General features: G+C 49.2%; 1 protein-coding gene across 2 annotated transcripts; it reads right to left on the reverse strand.

The window, feature by feature from the left end:
• Window positions 1-1,406: 1,406 nt before the first annotated feature.
• On the reverse strand, window positions 1,407-15,287 carry LOC101941098 (interferon-inducible GTPase 5-like). 2 transcript variants are annotated; one of them, XM_065573619.1, is made up of 2 exons: window positions 15,183-15,241; window positions 1,407-4,458 (listed from the first exon to the last, which is right to left on the reverse strand). In XM_065573619.1, exon 2 carries the CDS (start codon window positions 4,452-4,454, stop codon window positions 3,111-3,113), a length of 1,344 nt encoding a protein of 447 aa, XP_065429691.1. In that variant the 5' UTR covers window positions 4,455-4,458; window positions 15,183-15,241; the 3' UTR covers window positions 1,407-3,110. The 2 variants fall into 2 exon arrangements, with proteins under 2 accessions (XP_065429691.1, XP_065429690.1); XM_065573618.1 differs by lacking the exon at window positions 1,407-4,458 and adding an exon at window positions 11,964-14,035 and having other exon boundaries at window positions 15,183-15,287.
• Window positions 15,288-19,317: the final 4,030 nt, after the last annotated feature.

Below are 19,317 nucleotides of genomic sequence, written 5' to 3' on the forward strand. Positions count from 1 at the left end.
AATCGCATCTTCCTAGACATTTCCTGATCTACTTACATATCTCGGGTTTCAAATGAGCAGTTTCTAGGTATGATACTGGGGATTTTTCATACCTGGCCCAAGCTTCTTACATCATCGCTCTGCCCCATCCGCCTCTCCCTGGAGAACAACAGACAGACAGACAAAAGGGGAGTCTTTTTTTTTCCCAATTTTAAAAAGTTCGAGCCTTCCCATTGGCTCTTTTGGCCAGGGGCCCACTCCCTTCCTTTTACCTATGCAAGCAATGAGACTTTTTAACCCTTTACAGGTAGAGCAAGTAGAGAACAGCTACTAAGAGAGATTTTATAGCTACTGGCTTCCTGAGTGTCCATAAAAGGGAGCTACCCCCTCTCCCACATTTAACACAGGCTGTTAGGAAGATGATCCTGTCCTGATAGTGCCCATCACCACCAGATAAAGAAACACATCTTAAGATGGTTAAAGAAAACGTAGGTCATGTCTTCACTAGCAACGTGGCTCGTGTAGTCGCAGCACCAGCGCTGGGAAAGAGCTCTCCAAGCACTGTAAAAAACCCACCCCCTGTAGCTCCGAGTGCTGGGGCACTGTCTACACTGCCACGTTACAGCCGTGAAACTTGCTGCGCTCGAGGGGGGGGGGTGTTTTTTCACACCCCTGAGCGAGAAAGTTGCAACGCTGTAAAGTGGCAGTGTAGACAAGGCTTTAGTTGGATAGCATCCTGTCTGGCAAGAAATCACTTCTCAATGGTTGTGGTTGTGAAACCCTCATTTCTGTGTGTTTTATCTTAATGGACCCCACTTTTCTATTCTTCATCTGTCTGGATCTGTAATTGTTTCTGTCTGCTGTATAATTCATTTTGCTAGGTGTAAATTAATTAGGGTAATGAGATATAATTGGTTGGAGAATTATGTTAGATTGGTTAGTTAAATTTCAGTCAAATGATTGGTTAAGGTAGAGCTGAGAATATTACTATATAAACTGGGGTCAAACAGGAAGTGGGGGGAAGGGAAATTGGATTCATGCTTGCTGGACATTAACGCCAATAAACATCACATTGTCTGCACTATGGGCTGCTGGTCTTTTGCTGCTTGCAGTCTGTGTGACAAGAACCAGGGAAGTGACAGGGTGGAGGGAAAGCTCTCTAATATATTGCTCTATAGAGTCACAGCTGGTTCTGGCCAGTGGGAGGACAATGGGCTGAGGGGAGGGGACACCAGTGACCTGACCAGCCGGTTCCAGCCAGAGGGGAACAAAGGACGGATGAGAGGAGAGGGGATCCAGGTGACTTGTTTACCTGGACAGAAGACAAAGGACAAAGGACAGAGGTGGGGCTTGGGGCCAGTGATATCAGATGCCCAGCTGGGAAGCAGGGGGGGTTGGAGGTTGTAATTAAAGTACTGCACAGGATCTTTTCAGGGGGAATAAGGCAAAGCACCACATTTATTGGTAATACATGCATCAATCAACACTGTATCATATGCATATGATATATATTACACTCACGCACTCACACACACAAGGACACTCCGTCTTCTTGTTGCTACCAACTAGTTGCTCCCCTTAACTTCACTGGCCAGGTGAGTTAGATGGGGGAGGGGTGGAGCCGGGCTTCTGCCAATCCGGATTGATGCGCTGATGTTGACAAGATGAGACCCGGGGTCCTCTACAAGACACCTCACATTTATAGTAGCTTCCCTCTCATGCCAATCTGTACCGGATGCAAAATCTGTGTCTGTGTCAGTTGGTCCTTTGGGCTGCTTTCTTCTGGGTGTTGTCTTAATGCTGCCACATTTATTTTCAAAGAGGGTGTTTCCAAAAGAAGGTTCTCGCTTCTAACCCCCAAGGCCGTCAATATGTCTGATCTTCTTTAGTGAGCCCACTTGACAAGTTGTATTGTTCTTGGGACCTGGCTTCCATCCCCTCTCCAATTGTTGCAGGTGTCTGGAGGTGCTTGCCTTCCACGCCTTCCTCATTCACATCTCATTCAACTGAAGAGAGGGAGCAGGCAGAGCCCACCTGGATGCAGGGGAGACTTGGATGTGCTGGGCTGAGGGAGGCTGGAGAGTTTCCTCTGCTGGGTTCACACGCTCAATAAACCCTCCTGTTTTACGCTGGCTGAGAGTCGCTCCGGTCTAGAGAACAGGGGGCATAATTCCCTCTGGGTGTGGAGGCCCCAGGGGTCCAGAGCGAGGGGACTCCCTGAGGGGGCCGACGGCAGAACCAGGCGTGCTAAGGCTCAGGCCTGGTCTACACTGGGCGGGGGGAGTGTCGATCTAAGTTATGTAATTTCAGCTACGTGAATAATGTAGCCGAAGTCGACGTACTTAGACCTACTCACTGCGGTGTCTTCACTGTGGTAAGTCGACGGCTGACACTCCCCCACCGACTCGTTCTGCACCTATCACTCCAGTGGAGTACCGGAGTCAACGGGAGAGTGCTCAGTGGTCGATTTATTGCGTCTTCACTAGACCCCCGCTGGATCAACCCCCGCCGGATTGATCGCCCTGGAGGTAAGTGTAGACATGCCCTTAGAGAGGTGTGGTTCCAGTAGGCGCTGGAGTCCAGGGCTTTACCCCCGAGAGAGAGTGTGGACCCCCGAGTAGGGCTGTCACACTGAAGGGGGGTCCTCCCAGGGACCGTTCGGAGCCTAGAGAGCACGAGTCCTGTGTGTCTGTGACTCACAGGAATACAACTTTAATAAAACAAACTAGAGAGCTCCTAGTTTGTTTCTGAATTGCTGTGCACAGCTGTACTGGGTTCTCAACCGAGCTTCCAGGGCACATCACTAAATTCCTGCATTCATAATACACTTCATTATGTGGGAGCGTCTCTGAATTATAATCCTCAACAAACATTATCTCTACAATCCCGACCCAGATCAGGGCCCCGTTATGCCGGGCGCTGCACGGACACAGAGGGAGACACAGTTTCTGCCCCAACAAGCTTACAGTCTAAGTAGACAAAGGATTATTCTCTCCATGTTATAGGCAGGGGAAACTAAGGCACAGAGATGACTAGATGTGATGAAGGTCCCACAGGCAGGCTGTGGTGGAGGCAGGTCTCCCGAGTCACACTCCAACACTCTGACTGCAACGCCATCCTCCCCGGTGCCACTAAACGGACTTTTTCTCTGCCACCTCCAGAGCCTCGGTGAGCACCCGGTGGGCATCCTCAGCAACGCCTTCCAGAAAGGAATGCAGGGCGTTGTATGTAGCTAGGAATGAGATCTGTGTGGCTACGAGGGTTCCATAGACTGGTAGGAGGCTTATGTACTTTTTAATAATTATCATGGCATTACCCTGTTCCTTGTCCCCTTGCTCCCAGGCAAGATGAGTAGGCTGAGATGATTTAGGTTTAAATGATTCTAAAAGCCCGAAGGTGAATGACCTTATTACACTATCTAAAACTTTACTCAACAGCTCCAAAGCATCTTCCCTTGATATTTCCTTGGCCAACGGGGTCTTGATCACATCCTTCAACTGAGACACGGGTTTCCTGACCTGTTTGGAGAGTTTAATGAGGGATTCTTCATCCAAACCGAAGACTTTGCAGTACTCGGTCATGGATTCCACCAGGATGTCAATGTCACATGAGACGGAGAGGTGGGGGATGGGAACAGCTGCAATAGCACATGACTTCAGGGCTCGTTTCCAGATCTGGCTCTTCAGGGCTTCTTTTTTCTTATCCAGGATTGGCCCTGAGATGTTGGGAAGCGCCAAGAGGAAAATGTGTCTCTTGTGAGCGTCCAATTCACTGGCCAGAGTTTCCTGCAGTTGGGGAGAATCGTATTGGTTGAATTCCCACCTGGAAATGAGGAAAACCTGCGGGGAACTCACCCCTTCTCTCCTCAGCTTCTCCACACAGTCATCTCGGATTGTCTGTAAGGTGGTCTCCTGATTGTAGTTTCTTTTTCTACTTTCGTTTCTCAAGTCCTCATCTACTTTGGAGCGCACAAAGTAGAACTTCTTCCCCATCTTCTGGATCTCCTGGGCTAGGTCTGCATTACAGGATCTGAAGCGCTTCGAAGTGACTATGATGAAGAAGTCATAGCAGGCAAAGCTGACCTGCTGAAGGTAGGTGTCAGGCTGGAAACTTGGAGTCCCAATCCCAGGCAGGTCCCACATCTTCACATTGGGGAGCGTGGGATGCAGATAAGCGATTGGCTCCATTGTTGTTTCGGTGATGCCAACTTTTGCCGCTCCTTCGTCATCGTCGTCTAACTCCAGCATGGCGTTCACAAAGGAAGATTTCCCAGATCCCGACTCTCCCGTGATGGCGATGTTGAGCTCAGTGTTTTTTAACAGCTCCAGGGCCTCCTGTGCTTTGGAAGCTGCTTCTGAAAGATTCCCTGTTTCAACAGCCGCCTTTAGCTCTTCAAGATCCTCCTCGGACATACCAGGGAGTTTAACATCCAGATCTTGAAATATGTTCCTTGATACCTCTTCTGTAGCAGCCATCTCCCTGGGGGTGGTGGGAAGAGAAGAGAAATATGCTAGTCATGCTCATCTTTCACCCAACCAGCTGTGGTCAAGTTAGGGCACAGAACTGGGACTGTCTAAGTTGCCCATTATTAATTATTATTATTAATTATTTAATTTAGAGAAATGAACCCACTTGAGATTAGTGCGCTGTCACTGCAGAGGTGCCCCCCAAAATCAGAGCCCCCACTATGCCAGGGGCTGCACAGAACCAGACCAAGATTGGGGCCTCCACTCTACCGCATGCTGCACAAACCCCAACTAAGATCAGCGCCTCCATGATGGCAGGCGCCACACAGACCCTGACGAGATTGGGGCCTCATTGTGCTGGGCACTAATACAGGAATTCCTCACTTAACGTTGTAGTCATGTTCCTGAAAAATGCAACTTTATGCGAATCCAATTTCCCCATAAGAATTAATGTAAATGAGGGGGTTAGGTTCCAGGGAAATTTTTTTCACCAGACAAAAGTCTATATATATATATATGAGGGATTCTTTTATATATATATATATACACACACACACACACACACACACACACACAGAGTATAAGTTTTAAACAAACAATTTAATACTGGTACACAGTGATGATGATTGTGAAGCTTGGTTGAGGTGGAGGAGTCAGAAGGTGGGATATTTCCTGGGGAATGCCTTACTGCTAAATGATGAACTAGCACTGAGCTGAGCCCTCAAGTGTTAACTCTCACAACACTCTACAAGGCAGCTGGAGTAGCTGACCCCAGGCTTAAGTACACTGCCTTGTCAATGAAATCAGCTTGCTGAGACCTGAGACCGCAGCTACTGCCTAGAAGCTCCCTCCCTCCATCGTGTGTCCACCCTGCTCTATGGAAGATGGGGTAAGCGGGGTGCACGAGCAGGGGGGAGGGGGAGACACCCTGACATTAGCCCACCTCTTCCACCCTCCCCCTGTACAGCAAGCAGGAGTCTCTGGGAGCAGCTCCAAGGCAGAGGGCAGGAGCAGCACATGGCAGTGGGGGGAGGGACAGCTGCTGCACAGGGAACTTAGGGGAGTGGGGAGCTGATAGGGGGAGCTTCTGGGGGGCTGCTGGTCCACCCTGGTTCCAACAACCCACCAGCTAGCTGCAATGGCCTGCTCTTCCTGCAAACAGTGGACAAAACAGGCAGCTGCCAAACGACGTTAGAAGGGAGCATTGCACAACTTTAAACGAGCATGTTCCCTAACTGATCAGCAATTTAACATCAAAACAACGTTAACCGGGATGACTTTAAGTGAGGAGTTCCTGTATACATAATTAATAATTATGGTTATAAAATGGAAGGGGTTTGCAAAAAAAAAAAAAAAAAAAAAATTATGAACCAAAATATTTTGATTTGGAAATGCTTTTGTGATGCCTCATGGGAGTTGTAGTTCAGGTGCCTCATGCCTCCATTTGCTATTATAGATCACAGTCACTGGTCGGACTACATTTCCCATGATGCACCACACTTTCCCCTCTTGGAAAGCGAGGCAGAAAATGACCAGAACCTCTCACCATAGTGCATCATGGGGAACGTAGTCCAGCCGGGGATCTTCACCCATAGAGGAGAATGGGGACATGGGGGAAATGAACTACAACTCCCATGAAGCATTGTAGCTGCCCTTCCAAGACAAAATAGTTTGGTTTTCGGCAATTATGGATTTTTTCAATAAAAAATAAATCTGACTCTATTAGCGGACAATGAAAAACAGCCTTCATCACACCCATAAGCCCACAGAGCTATTGAGATGACATAGGCTGGAGCATGCTGGGATACAGGCAGTGCATATGTCCTGGATCTAATTTACCTTTATTTCAGTAAGGCATTTGATACGGTTCCACATGGGGAATTATTAGCTAAATTGGAAAAGATGGGGATCAATATGAAAATTGAAAGGTGGATAAGGAACTGGTTAAAGGGGAGACTACAATGGGTCATACTGAAAGGTGAACTGTCAGGCTGGAAGGAGGTTACTAGTGGAGTTCCTCAGGGATCGGTTTTGGGACCAATCTTATTTAATCTTTTTATTACTGACCTTGGCACAAAAAGTGGGAATGGGCTAATCAAGTCTGCGGATGACACAAAGCTGGGAGGTATTGCCAATACTGAGAAGGACCGGGATATCCTACAGGAAGATCTGGATGACCTTGTAAACTGGAGTAATAGTAATAGGATGAAATTTAATAGTGAGAAGTCCAAGGTCATGCATTTAGGGATTAATAACAAGAATTTTGATTATAAATTGGGGAGGCATCAGTTGGAAGTAACAGAGGAGGAGAAGGACCTCAGAGTATTGGTTGATCACAGGATGACTATGAGCCGTTAATGTGATATGGCCATTAAAAAAGGTAATGCGATCTTGGGATGCATCAGGTGAGGTATTTCCAGTAAAGATAAGGAGGTGTTAGTACTGTTATACAAGGCACTGGTGAGACCTCATCTGGAATATTGTGTGCAGTTCTGGTCTCCCATGTTTAAGAAGGATGAATTCAAACTGAAACAGGTACAGAGAAGGGCTACTAGGAATGATCCGAGGAATGGAAAACCTGTCTTATGAAAGGAGACTCAAAGAGCTTGGTTTGTTTAGCCTAACCAAAAGAAGGCTGAGGGGAGATATGATTGCTCTTTATAAATATATCCGAGGGATAAATATCAGGGAGGGAGAGGAATTATTCAAGCTTAGTACCAATGTGGACACAAGAACACATGGATATAAACTGGCCATCAGGAAGTTTAGACTTGAAATGAGACGAAGATTTCTAACCATCAGAGGAGTGAAGTTCTGGAACAGCCTTCCAAAGGGAGTAGTGGGGACAAAAGACCTATTGGGCTTCAAGACTAAGCTTGATAAGTTTATGGAGAGGATGGTATGATGGGATAGCTTAATTTTGGCAATTAATTGATCTTTGATTATTAGCAGGTAAATATGCGCAATGGCCTGTGGTGGGATGTTAGATGGGGTGGGATCTGAATTACTACAGAGAATTCTTTCCTGGGTGTCTGGCTAGTGAGTCTTGCCCACATGCTCAGGGTTTAGCTGATCGCCATATTTGGGATCGGGAAGGAATTTTCCTTCATGAAAGATTGGCAGAGGCCCTGGGGGGGGGGTTTACCTTCCTCTGCAGCATGGGGCATGGGTCACTTGCTGGAGGATTCTCTGCACCTTGAAGTTTTTAAACCATAATTTGAGGACGTTAATAGCTCAGACATAGGTTAGGGGTTTATTACAGCAGTGGGTGGGTGAGATTCTGTGGCCTGCATTGTGCAGGAGGTCAGACTAGATGATCATAATGGTCCCTCTGACCTTGAAGACTATGAGTCTATGAGTCATCTGAAGCCTTGCTAAGTATTTGGTTTTACCATTGGCCCAGATTCACCTCTGGTGTAAAACTCCACTGATCTCATTAAGCTGGTATTTTAAAGAATAAAATAACTATTAATAATGCCTAAGATGTTTGAGAACCCCAGTGGAACCAAGGCTGATTGACCCCAGCTGGGATCTGGCCCCATTGACTCCAATGGAGCTATGGTCCATTCACACCAGATGGAGATTCTGACCCATAGATTTTCCCCACCAGCTGACTAGGGTCCTGTGAGCTCCAGGCCAGTGTATTAACCACAGGAACATTCTTCCTCTTGGCCTGTCTTGCTTTTGTACATTGTCTTACATGTCTGTATCGTGCCTAGCACAATGGTTTACTGATATGCAACTGGTGTTCCTACATGCTATCGTAATCATAATAACTATAACAGTAATAATCCCTCACTCTTCTATGGTACTTTTCATCCACAGATCTCAAAGCGCTCTACTAAGGAGGCCAATATCATTATCTTTTTTTCACAGATGGAGAAACTGAGGCACGGAGAAGAGAAGTGATTTCTCCAAGGTCAACTGGCCAGCCAGCAGCAGAGCTGGAAACAGACTCCACGTCTCCTGCGGTCAAGTCCAGTGCTCCATCTATTAATACAAATGATTAATCATAATAACATTCTCCAGTGGGTGAGAAACTCCAGCCCCTGGTGCCCAGCTCCTTTGAGAGTCTCTGCATGGGGGCTATTGTACTTGTGGTGCTCCCAAACTCACTTTTCCTCTTCTGCCGCCAATCCCTTGATCAGGACCCTTTGGGCATCTTCAGCCACCTTATCCAGAAAGTGCTGCAGGACGGTGCATGTGACCGAAAAAGCCATTTGTGCCTCCATGGGAGTGTGACGGGCATGACTCAGCATTGCGGTGCCCCCTGCTGGCTGTTCTGGGAATTAGCACTGCTCCCTCCTCTGGTGGTGTCTCACCTCTGTTCCTGGACCCGTGTCTCTCCACGGACCACAGCATCCTCTTCAGTGACGCTGCCCTTTGGCTCTGCCGCACGCTGTTTCCTCCTCTTGGGGGACCAGCAATCTCTGTCCCACCACTCCCTCCCTCCGTGGCAACTGCAGTCCACTATCCTGGGGCCACTTCCCAGGTGACTCCGGGACTCTCTTCATGCTTATCTCAGGCCTCAGCAGGCTGGCCTTAGAGGCCAGTCAGAAACGCTCTCTCACTCCCCTGTTCCTGCCCAGCACTTCTCTGTCGAGGGTGCTAGCTTCATACTGACTGCAAGGCAGCTAGTCCTCTCTCCTTGAGCTCCAGAGAGTAACTGAAGCTGCTCTGAAGCCCTTCTTATATGGGCCAGCCCGGTCCTAATTGACTGTTCCACACAGCCCCTCTCTAATTGGCTGCCTCCTGCACAGCCTCCCTTAGGGGCCAGTGTGAGCCAAACACCCCATCACACTCCACCAAACAACTGACCAATGGTATCGCATTGAGGATATGTCTGGTTCTTGTCATGCAAGCACCTCCAGCCTGACCCAGCAGATTCAAAGTAAAATGGCTAGATATTTCTTTGCCTAACGGAGACCTTACCACAGCTCTCAAGTCCACGACAGGCTTCCCAACCTGCTGGGCAAAGTTAACCAGGGAGTCATCATCCAAGCCAAATCTCTTGCAGTAACTTGACATGCAGTCCATCAACTGGAGAAGTCACAAGCAATGGAGAGAGCCAGATTAAAAACAGCAGAGATGGTGCGGGCTTGTACCCTGACCTGCCCCCGCAGGGCTTTCGTCTTCCTTTCGAAGATGGGTGTGAAAATGCTGGGTAGGGCAAAAGGAAAACATGTCTCTTGTGAGCATCAACTTCATCTGCCAGAGCTTCTTGCAGTCAGGGAGCATCGTACTGGTCGAATTCCCACCTGGAGATGAGGAAAGCCTGTCGGGAGCTCACCCCTTGTCTCTGTGGGGACTCGATGCAGTCACTTCGGATTCTCTGCAGGGCACCTTCCTGGCTGAAGTTCTTTTTCCTTCTCTCGTTACACAAGTCCATGTCCACCTTGAAGTGCACAAAAGAGAACTTTTTCCCCATCCTCTGGAACTCCTGGGCCAGGTCAGCATGGGTGGATCTGAACCTGTGTGAAACAAGGATGATGAAGAAATCCTAGCAGGCAAAGTTGACCTGCTGGAAGTAGGTGTCAGGCCGGAATCTCGGAATCCCAATTCCAAGTAGGTCCCATATCCTCACATTGAGGTGTTTGGGATGAGGAATCATGATTGGCAAGCCATGGCTGCACCTTCATCATCAACTTCCATCATCACCAAGCATGGCATTGACGAAGGATGATTTCCCGGAACCCGACTTCCCCGTGATGGTGATATCGAGCTTTGCATTTTTCAATAGCTCCAGGGATTCCTGCACTTTGGAAGCCACCTCTGAAAGGTTTTCTTTGTTGATGGCGGCCTCTAGCTCTTCAAGATCTTCCTTGGACATAGCGGGAAGCTTAAAATCTAAATCCTGTCATCTACCGGCCACAGCACCTTTGTTAACTCCATCTTGCTGGGGAAAAGGCGAAATGTCCCAGCCAATATTAACAAAAAGGGAAAATGGAAGCAGGGAAAGACAGAAGGTAGAATTTTTAAGGCTGGTAGGACACCAGTAGATAGCAAACAAGACCGTGTATCAAGAATAATCTATACTCATTAGCATTTAGGATTAACAAGAGAGAGGAGAGATAGAAAAAGTAATGACTCAGAGCTCTGTGATGGAGATCTCTGCTTGTGAAGAAATAGAGCTTTGCATTAGAGCTGGGTGAAAACTTTCCAGCAAGTGTTTTTTTTGCCAGTGGCTTTTCCATCGAAACAGAAATTTCTGTTTTCAAATATTTTTCAAGCTTTTATCCAAAAAAAAAAAAAAAATCCCCACCCAAAAATAGTTAGATTTTGAAAACCTGAATATTTTTGATGCAAAATTTTGCCCCAAACCAACAGAAAACACGCACACAGAATTTCATGGAGAGAAAAGGACCTACATTCCCCAAACAGCTTTTGCATTTCTTATTGTAGATTCAGGAAGGGACCATTAGAGCATCAGCCCGACCACTTGTATGAGGTCCAGAGACGTTCCAGAGACGTTCACTGATTTACTCCTGTATCGAGCCCACGGTTGAGCTAGAGTGTATCTTTTAGGAAGATGCTCCATTTTGATTTAAAGACCCCAAATGATGGAAAATCCACCAGACCCTTGAGCATCACCTTTTAAACAAAAAAAGTAAATATCTGCTCAGCAAATTCTCTCTGAGTGCTTGGAAGAGATTTTTTCCAAGTGTGTTTTTTTTCCACAGTTTAATCTGAATTATCCCAGTTTCAATCACCAACATTCCCGCCCTTTCCTCTCCCCGATATATTGTCAGTTTTCCCAAAGGAAATTTGGAAATTAAAATGTTTGTGTTGACTTAAAATTCCAGTTTGGTTTCAAATAAATGGGGATTCAAAACAAAAATGCTCTGTGTGAATTGGTTCCAAACTTCCAACCAAAACATTTTGAACAAACATTTTGCATTCAAAATTTCTCATGGGGAAAAAAATTAGTTTTCTAACCAGTTCTACTAATTAGATACATTTATACACTGGCAAGTAAGCATGTTCATTAGTGACGGGTCTAGTTTAGAGAGAGACACGGATTCTTGATTCCAATGTAATAAGAATTTATTCAACTCTAAAACCATTTCTACATGAAACATGATGACAGAACAAAAAAAAATACAGAGAACTGATATTTGGAAGCACTAGCTATGAGACAGAGATGTGTACTAGGCTAGCATTTGTTTATCTGAACATCCCATCCTGTTAGCAAATATTGATCCTACTGGGAAAGGAATACGAGGATTTTGCTGAGTCACTAGATGGGAGACTCATCTGGATTTAAGGGAGGTTGGAGTGGGTCTCTGAGGAGAGACGACCTAGGATGTGGGCAGAGCAAAGCTGAAGGAGGACCCTGGGAGCAGCCACTCATAAGGAGGAGGCCTGAGTTGCTCTTTGTTGTTTTACTGTTGTTCCCTTAATTAATAAAGCTGATCTCAGGGTGGGTTTGGCTTTGCATGTTATGTCAACTGTTGTTTATGCACCATAAGCCTCTTTGCGATAGTTTATATATCACAGTCCAAGTAACATGGAGAAGAGTTGGGTGAAATTTTTTAATTGAATAATACATTTGCTGAAGAACGCACTTCCAGGATAACCAAAACTCATTACAATATTCAGGAGAAATACTGTTGGCTGATTAAAACCTTTTAATTTTTTTTGTGTTTGTTTTGACATTTTCTAATGGTTTGACTTTTTGGTTTCAGATGGTGTTTCATTTTGAAATGTAGCTAAATTTACTTACCTAAAAAAAAAAAAATGGGGGGGAGGGGAACGACAGAGGGGTAAAAAAAATTCCAGAAACAAAACGAAAGAAAGAAAGAAAGAAAGAAAGAAAGAAAGAAAGAAAGAAAGAAAGAAAGAAAATCAACTAGGGGCAAACAAAATGTTTTGTTCTCCCCAAAATGATTTTTATTTATTTAGTCTTGAAAAAAACAAAACAGTTTTGGTTCTAAATGAACTGATTTTTCTAAAGATTGTTTTGGTTCAGCCACTGAACCAACAAAAATCCACTCAACCCTCCCCAGCAGACATTTAACACACGCCAGCCGTGCCAGGGGATAGGATAAGAATTAGTGCAATACAAATCAACGCTCCAGCAGATGAGAGACCACTGACATCAACAGACAGCAATAACTCAAACGACATCTTGGAATGGGAGCGGCACGTTCATATCTGCAGCTTAGTGATCCATGGATGTAGTTCTAGAGTAGATACTGAGTGTCTCCCAAACACAGATGGATTAATCCTCACGACAGCCCTGTGAGGCAGGGTAGTTTTAACTTTTTTTTAAATGTAATTATTGTGACTTGGCCTAGGGAATGAGGTGTCAGATTCGGCTCGATGGCGTTTCTGTTTCTCGATCTTGACACTTTCCCATCTTACTCCAGAGCTTTCTTGCGAACACTTCGTGCATCCTCAGCCACCTTCTCCAGGAAGTTTGACAGAATGGAGTAGGACGTGGCAAAGGACAACCCGGCTGCAGCCAGGGTGCTAATCACTGGGACGAGGTCAAAGTTTTGTTCAACCGAGCGGGTGAGGCTGCACCCAACCTGGACAATCTTCTTCATTAATACATCTTGGGTGAGAACTTCCCCTTGTGGTGAGACGATAACAGCCTTGAGCTCTGAGACAGGCTTCCCAGCCTGCCTGGCCAGTTTAGCTAAGGAGTCATCGTCAAGGCTGAATTGTTTGTAGAAGGCGATCATGGATACCAACAGGAGGCCAACATCACAGGCGAGAGAGAGACCTCCCATGGGAAGGACATTGATAAAAGCCGACACCAGGGATATTTTCCATATGTGCCCCCGCAGAGCAGATTTCTTCTTCTCTATGATTTCCGGAGAGAAGTTGGGCAGGCTGAGCAGGAACACAAGTCTCTGTAGATGGGGGAGGTCATTCTCCAGCGTCTCCTCCAGCAAGGGAAAATCATACTGGTCTAAGTCCCAGTTGGAGAGAAGAAATACCTGGGGGTCGATTGCTCCTTGGTCTCTCAGGTATTTCCTGGCATTCTCCCTGATCCTCTGGAAAACATTCTCTTCGACATAGGCTTGAGGATGAGCCCTTCTTGCGTTGGCCAAGTCTTCATCCACTTTGCAATGCACAAAATAGAACTTCTTCTCCATCCTCTGGATCTCCCGGGCCAGGTCGGCGTGGCTGGATCGGAACCGCTCAGAAGCAACAATGACAAAGAAGTCATAGCGTCTGAAATTCACCTGCTGGAGGTATCTCTCTGGTCGAAAATCCATCGCCCCGATCCCCGGCAGGTCCCACAGGATCACATTCAGGTAGCTTGGATGGGGATAAGCCTTCAGCTCTGTCGTTGTTTCTATCACCCCTGTCTGAGCCGCGCCTTGATCTTCAGCACCCAAACCGCGGAGGGCATTGATGAAGGAGGATTTTCCAGAGCCCGTCTCCCCCGTGACAGCAATGTTGAGCTTGGTGTTTTCCAGCGACTCCAGATCCTCCTGAGCTTTGGAGGCTGCCTCTGCCTGGCCTCCATCCTTGAAAAGCTCCACGAATTTCTCATACACCTGTAGTGCTGCATTGAAAAACCCCTTAGGGTCTGACTCAATGTCAATGCCCTTCGTCAGAGCTGAGAGAGCCTCCATCTGCCGCAGAGAAGGAAATGGAGATCGCCATTACTCTGAGTTGGTTTATAAACAGGTGACTTAAAACGGTCACCTCAAGTAGGAACTCAAGGCTGGATTAAGGCCTAGGTATCGTAAATGTAAATTCCTGCGTCCATCAGCTGATTCCAGCAGAATCCCAACTTTCAGTTACTAAAGAAGAGAGAGTAATTTCCTAACCCTAGTGACTGGTGAGAAAAACTCAGAAATATGATTACATTTAGGTACATATGAGCTAATGCAGGGCTGCTGCCTGAATCTGCAGAGAGCCTGAACCCATCACTTTGAGGGGGTAGCTGTTCAGTGCATCTGACTGGGGTGTTAACTCCCACCCCACCCCACCCCAGCAGGGGACTCTGTGTGGGGCAGAAGGGGAGAAGCAAAGCAGGCCTGCCTCTGCCATCACCACCCCAGCAGAAACACCTGGGCTGATGGAGTAAGTTCTAGGGCAGGGGTCTCAAACATGCGGCCCGCGGGGTTATTTTCTGCAGCCTGCGAGCTCCTCGCGACCTCCCCCCACCCCCCAGCGTTTACCTAGAGCGGCTCAGGCCTGGCGCGCACCGGGGGCTGGGCAGGCTCCATGTCCGCCCTGCCCTGTCCCGCCCCTGCGCTGCACCAGGAAGCGGCCTGTACCTGGGGGAGGCGGGGCGTCGGCATCTGTGTGTTGCTGTTGCTTCAGGCACCACCCCCAGCAGCTCCCATTGGCCGCAGTTCCCCATTCCCAGCCAATGGGAGCTGCTGGGGGCGGTCCCTGAAGCAAGAGCAACACACAGGTGCCGGTGCCCGCCCCCCCCCCCCCCCACACACACACACGTTCCAGCCGCTTCCCGGAGTGGCGTGGGGGCAGGGGAGGCAGGGAGGGAGCCTGCCCTGCCCCCGGTGCGTGCCAGGCTGGAGTCTGCCCCCTGAATCCCTCCTGCACTCCCACCCCCTGCCCTGAGCCACCTCCCACACCCCTCCTGCACCCCGACCCCCTGCTCTGAGCCCCCTGCGCACCCCACCAGGCCTCAGGAGCGCTGTGAGCTCGTAAACATACCCAGCTGTTAATGCAATCACGACCAGCGATTAGCAGCAGCTCCAGGAGCTGGGAGGGGGAGATTTAACCCCCTACCTGGGCAGAAACTCTTACCAGCCACACGAGCGAGCAGGACGTTCCCCGTGAAGCACAAGACACACCCCGATGCAGGGCTCTGTCTGCTTCCCTCTGCAGTCAAATGGAAAACCAACGTTGCAGAGAAAGTATCAGAGGGGTAGCCGTGTTAGTCTGGATCTGTAAAACGCAACAGAGAGTCCTGTGGCACCTTTAAGGGTATGCGTCTGACGAAGTGGGTATTCACCCACAAAAGCTTATGCTCCAATACATCTGTTAGTCGTAAAGGTGCCACAGGATTCTCTGTTGCTTGCTACAGAGAAAAGCAGCCCTGGGGAATTTGAAGCCACACCCTTTCCTGGCAGATTAGCTGCAGCCAGCTCTGAGTTCCTGCAGATACCAGAGAGCGGGACTGGACAGACAGACACGGGGATTGGAGGCTGGAACCCCAAAAATGTCAGGATTGCCTTAACAAAGAAGGAAAACACTGAATTTGGAACAGAGACTCATTTAATTCACTTTCAGTCAAGTAGACAAATTTAATTGTGGTGCAAAACTGCTCATTAAAGCACTACTCAGGGGCTGTCTCCCCCACCCCCCACACGCATCCACACCCACTCCGAAAAGTTGTCTAGACACCTGAAATAGCAAAAGAGGGGAAATGATGGATAGAGAAATGGAGGAAAAGAGAGAGAGATGGGTGTGTATGGAGGCTAGATAGATAGATAGATAGATAGATAGATAGAGGGGGTGGGTGGGGATAGCTAGATTAGATTGAGGGAGTGTGGGGGGATAGATAGATAGAGGGGGTGTCTGGGAATAGATAGATAGATAGAGGGGTTGTGTGGGGATAGATAGATAGATAGATAGATAGAGGGGGTGAGTGGGGATAGATAGATAGATAGAAAGGGTGGGTGGGGATAGATAGATTAGATTGATGGGGTGTGGGGGGATAGATAGATAGATAGATAGATAGATAGATAGAGGGGGTGAGTGGGGATAGATAGATAGATAGATAGATAGAGGGGGTGAGTGGGGATAGATAGATAGATAGAAAGGGTGGGTGGGGATAGATAGATTAGATTGATGGGGTGTGGGGGGATAGATAGATAGATAAAGTCCCCTGGTCTGGGCACACAGTCAGTCCCTGGCGCAGCTGGGACTGGCACAGTTTAATCACCGCTTCTGGCTCTGGGGCTCTTGGGCGCACCACCGGACTCAGACCTCGTGTCTTGAGGTGTGATATTGAGGGTTGGTGAGGGGGGACGGTGAGGGCTCTAGAGGGGGGATATTCAGGAATATTCAGGGACCATGGTGATGAGGGCAAGGGCTCCTGAGTGGGGATATTGAAGAGTTGTAGGCAGGGTGGGGGCTCCTGAGGGGGGACATTGAGGGACCATGAAGGGCTTCTGAGAAGGGATATAGCAGAATTGTGGGGGGACGGCAGGGGTTCCTGAGGGGGGATATAGAGGAATTGTGGGGGGACAGCAGGGGTTCCTGAGGTGAGATATAGAGGAATTGTGGGGGGAATGGCAGGGGCTCCTGAGGGGGAGATATAGAAGGACCATGTGGATGACTGTGGGGGACTCTGAAGGGGATATTGAGGGACCGTCGGGGCAACGGGGCGGGGGCCCCTGAGGGGAGATATTGAGGGGACATAAGGGGGCGCCTAAAGGCAGATATTGACAGGCAGTGAGGCGGATGGCAGGGGGTCCTGAGGGAGGATATAGAGGGATGGTGGGGGGACAGTGGGGGCTCCTAGGGGGGATATAGAAGGACCATGGGGACGACTGCGGGGGATTCTGAAGGGGATATTGAGGAACCATTACGGAAGTGGTGGGGGCTCCTGAGGGGGGGACCGTGAGGAGGATGGCAGGGGCTCCTGAGGGGGGATATTGAGGACCATGAAGGGGGGCAGCAGGGGCTCCTGAGGAGGGATATAGAGGAATTGTGAGGGGGACGGCAGGGGCTCCTGAGGGAGGATATAGAGGGACCATGGGGACGACTGCAGGGGATTCTGAAGGGGATATTGAGGGACCATGAAGGGGGGCAGCAGAAGCCCCTGAGGAGGGACATTGAGAGACCACAAGGCAGGGCCGGCTTTAGGCCGATTCCACCGATTCCCCTGAATTGGACCCTGCCCGTAAGAGGGCCCCGCGCAGCGTCCCTGCCTGAAGCAAAGCTCTGTGCCTCTCTGCTGCTGCTAGGCAATGAGAGATGCTGGTGGGGGGGTTGAGGCAGAGGCAGGTCAGGATGGGGGGGGGAGAAGGCACATGTGCTTTGCAGCCTTCCCCTCCCCTCCCCCCAGCACTCACCTGGAGGAGATGCTGAGGGAGGAGATGCCGAGGGGGCTTCCGGGTCGGTGGGAGACAGGAATCTCGGCAGTGGACCTCACTCACCTGAGCAGCTGCTGGGGCTCCGGTCGGTGAGAGTTTGACCCCGTGATTCCCCCTAGGTTTCTAATATTGGGTTGGTTTTGTGGTTTTCGGTGGTGTTGCTGTTTGAGGGTGAGTTTGTGCCTGCCTGCGTCTGTTTCAAAACTAAACTCGGGATCATGTAACCCAGGAAGAAAGCCCGGAGCCGGTACTTAGTGCTGTGAATTCCAGGTGAGAGAGAGGGGGGTTTGGAGGAGGAAATCAAATACATCAAGAGGGGAGAATGCGAAAGGTCTGCAACACGGCAGGCTGAGACTTTTATCTCTCCCCCTCCCCTGAGAGAGGGGAAACTGAGGCACGGAGTGATCTGATTCCCCTCCCCAAATTATTTTGCAAAGGAGGGGGATGGGGGCGTCTATCCAAACCAGTTCCCTTCCCATCAACTCTGCTTCCCCTGCTGCAAGACCACTGTAGGGGCTGAATATTTCCATTAAACTCTGGCTCCTTCATTTGCCCTGCAACAATAAAATAGACTGGCTTTGGGGGGGGGAGGAATATCCCCCCCCCCAAGCAGTGTGGACATTAAGGTTTTTTTTTGTGGGGAGGGACGATAATATTCCAGATCGATCAAACACCCAGCTCACCTTTCTAGCCATCCAGCAGCTCTAGGGCAGGGAAGGAAGGTGCTCTTGGTGTAGAGTGGTCACAAAACAGAGGTGAATTTAGCGGGGGGGGGGGGGGGGGACAGGTCCGGTTGAAATCCCACCCGATGCAGCCACACAGAATCTCTGGCGGCACTAGGAGAGGCCAGGAGTGGAAGCAGGTGGCCGGGGGTGGGGGGGACATTTGCCCTCAGTCCTGGGCTCTGGGATGGACTAGACTGGGTGGGTGGTGGGTTCAGTCTAGTCTTCCAGCCTGTTGCTCTCGCTGGGGTTTGTGGTTTTCATCTGGCTCCACCGAAAAGATCAAACAAGCCCAGTAGAAAGGGGGGTGAGAGAGGCGGGAAGGGGTTTGTAAGGGGTTAAAGTGACCCATCAAGGAAAGAGTAAAACCAGAGTTTGACTGGGTTTCCCCCCAGCCACCACTCCTGCAAACACTGGGCAAGGGGCAGCCCCATCCCCCACCGAGGCTATGGTGAGGGGCAGGAGGGGAGGAAGGAGCCACTTGTGATGGCAGTCCCCTCCCCCCCAGCACCCACCACCCCCCTCTCCAGCCCCCAAAACTCTGTCCCAGAGCCTGCACCCACCCCTCCGCACTCCCTCCCAGAGCCTGCACCCCTCCATCCATCCTGCACCCCACACAGTGCCCCAGCCCGGAGCCTGCACCCAAACTCTGTCCCACTCAGCCCTGGGCAAAGCTCTCCTTGGCTGGCTCCCAGCCCCTCTCCAAGGGTTGCAGCTGTCTGGAAGTGCCTGCCTTCCACACCTTCCTCATTCACACCTCATTCATTCAACAGGGCAATTGATTACAAAGTGGGGGGAAGATCTTATTCTACTTCTAGCAAAAAGACATTTTTTCTTTTACCTTAATTATACTACCTTAGGGGCCCGCTATAACATTACCAAGGTTCAATACAAAGTCATATAAAAGTTATACAAAAATGCATAATGCAGAGATTTATCTTCAACTGCACTGATTGACTGCTGTGTGCAGTAAGATAGTGACCCCTGGGTCTTTGAATGAGGCTTTATACTTGGGGGGGGCAAGCAGCGAGCGGGGTGGGCAAGTGGCGGGTGGGCAAGCGGCGAGCAGTGAGCCAGCAGGGGTTCTAGGGGCGGGCATGAGGGTTTCTGGCAGGG

This window comes from Chrysemys picta, chromosome 20 (genome assembly GCF_011386835.1).
Source record: "Chrysemys picta bellii isolate R12L10 chromosome 20, ASM1138683v2, whole genome shotgun sequence".
Lineage (NCBI taxonomy): Eukaryota > Metazoa > Chordata > Testudines > Emydidae > Chrysemys > Chrysemys picta.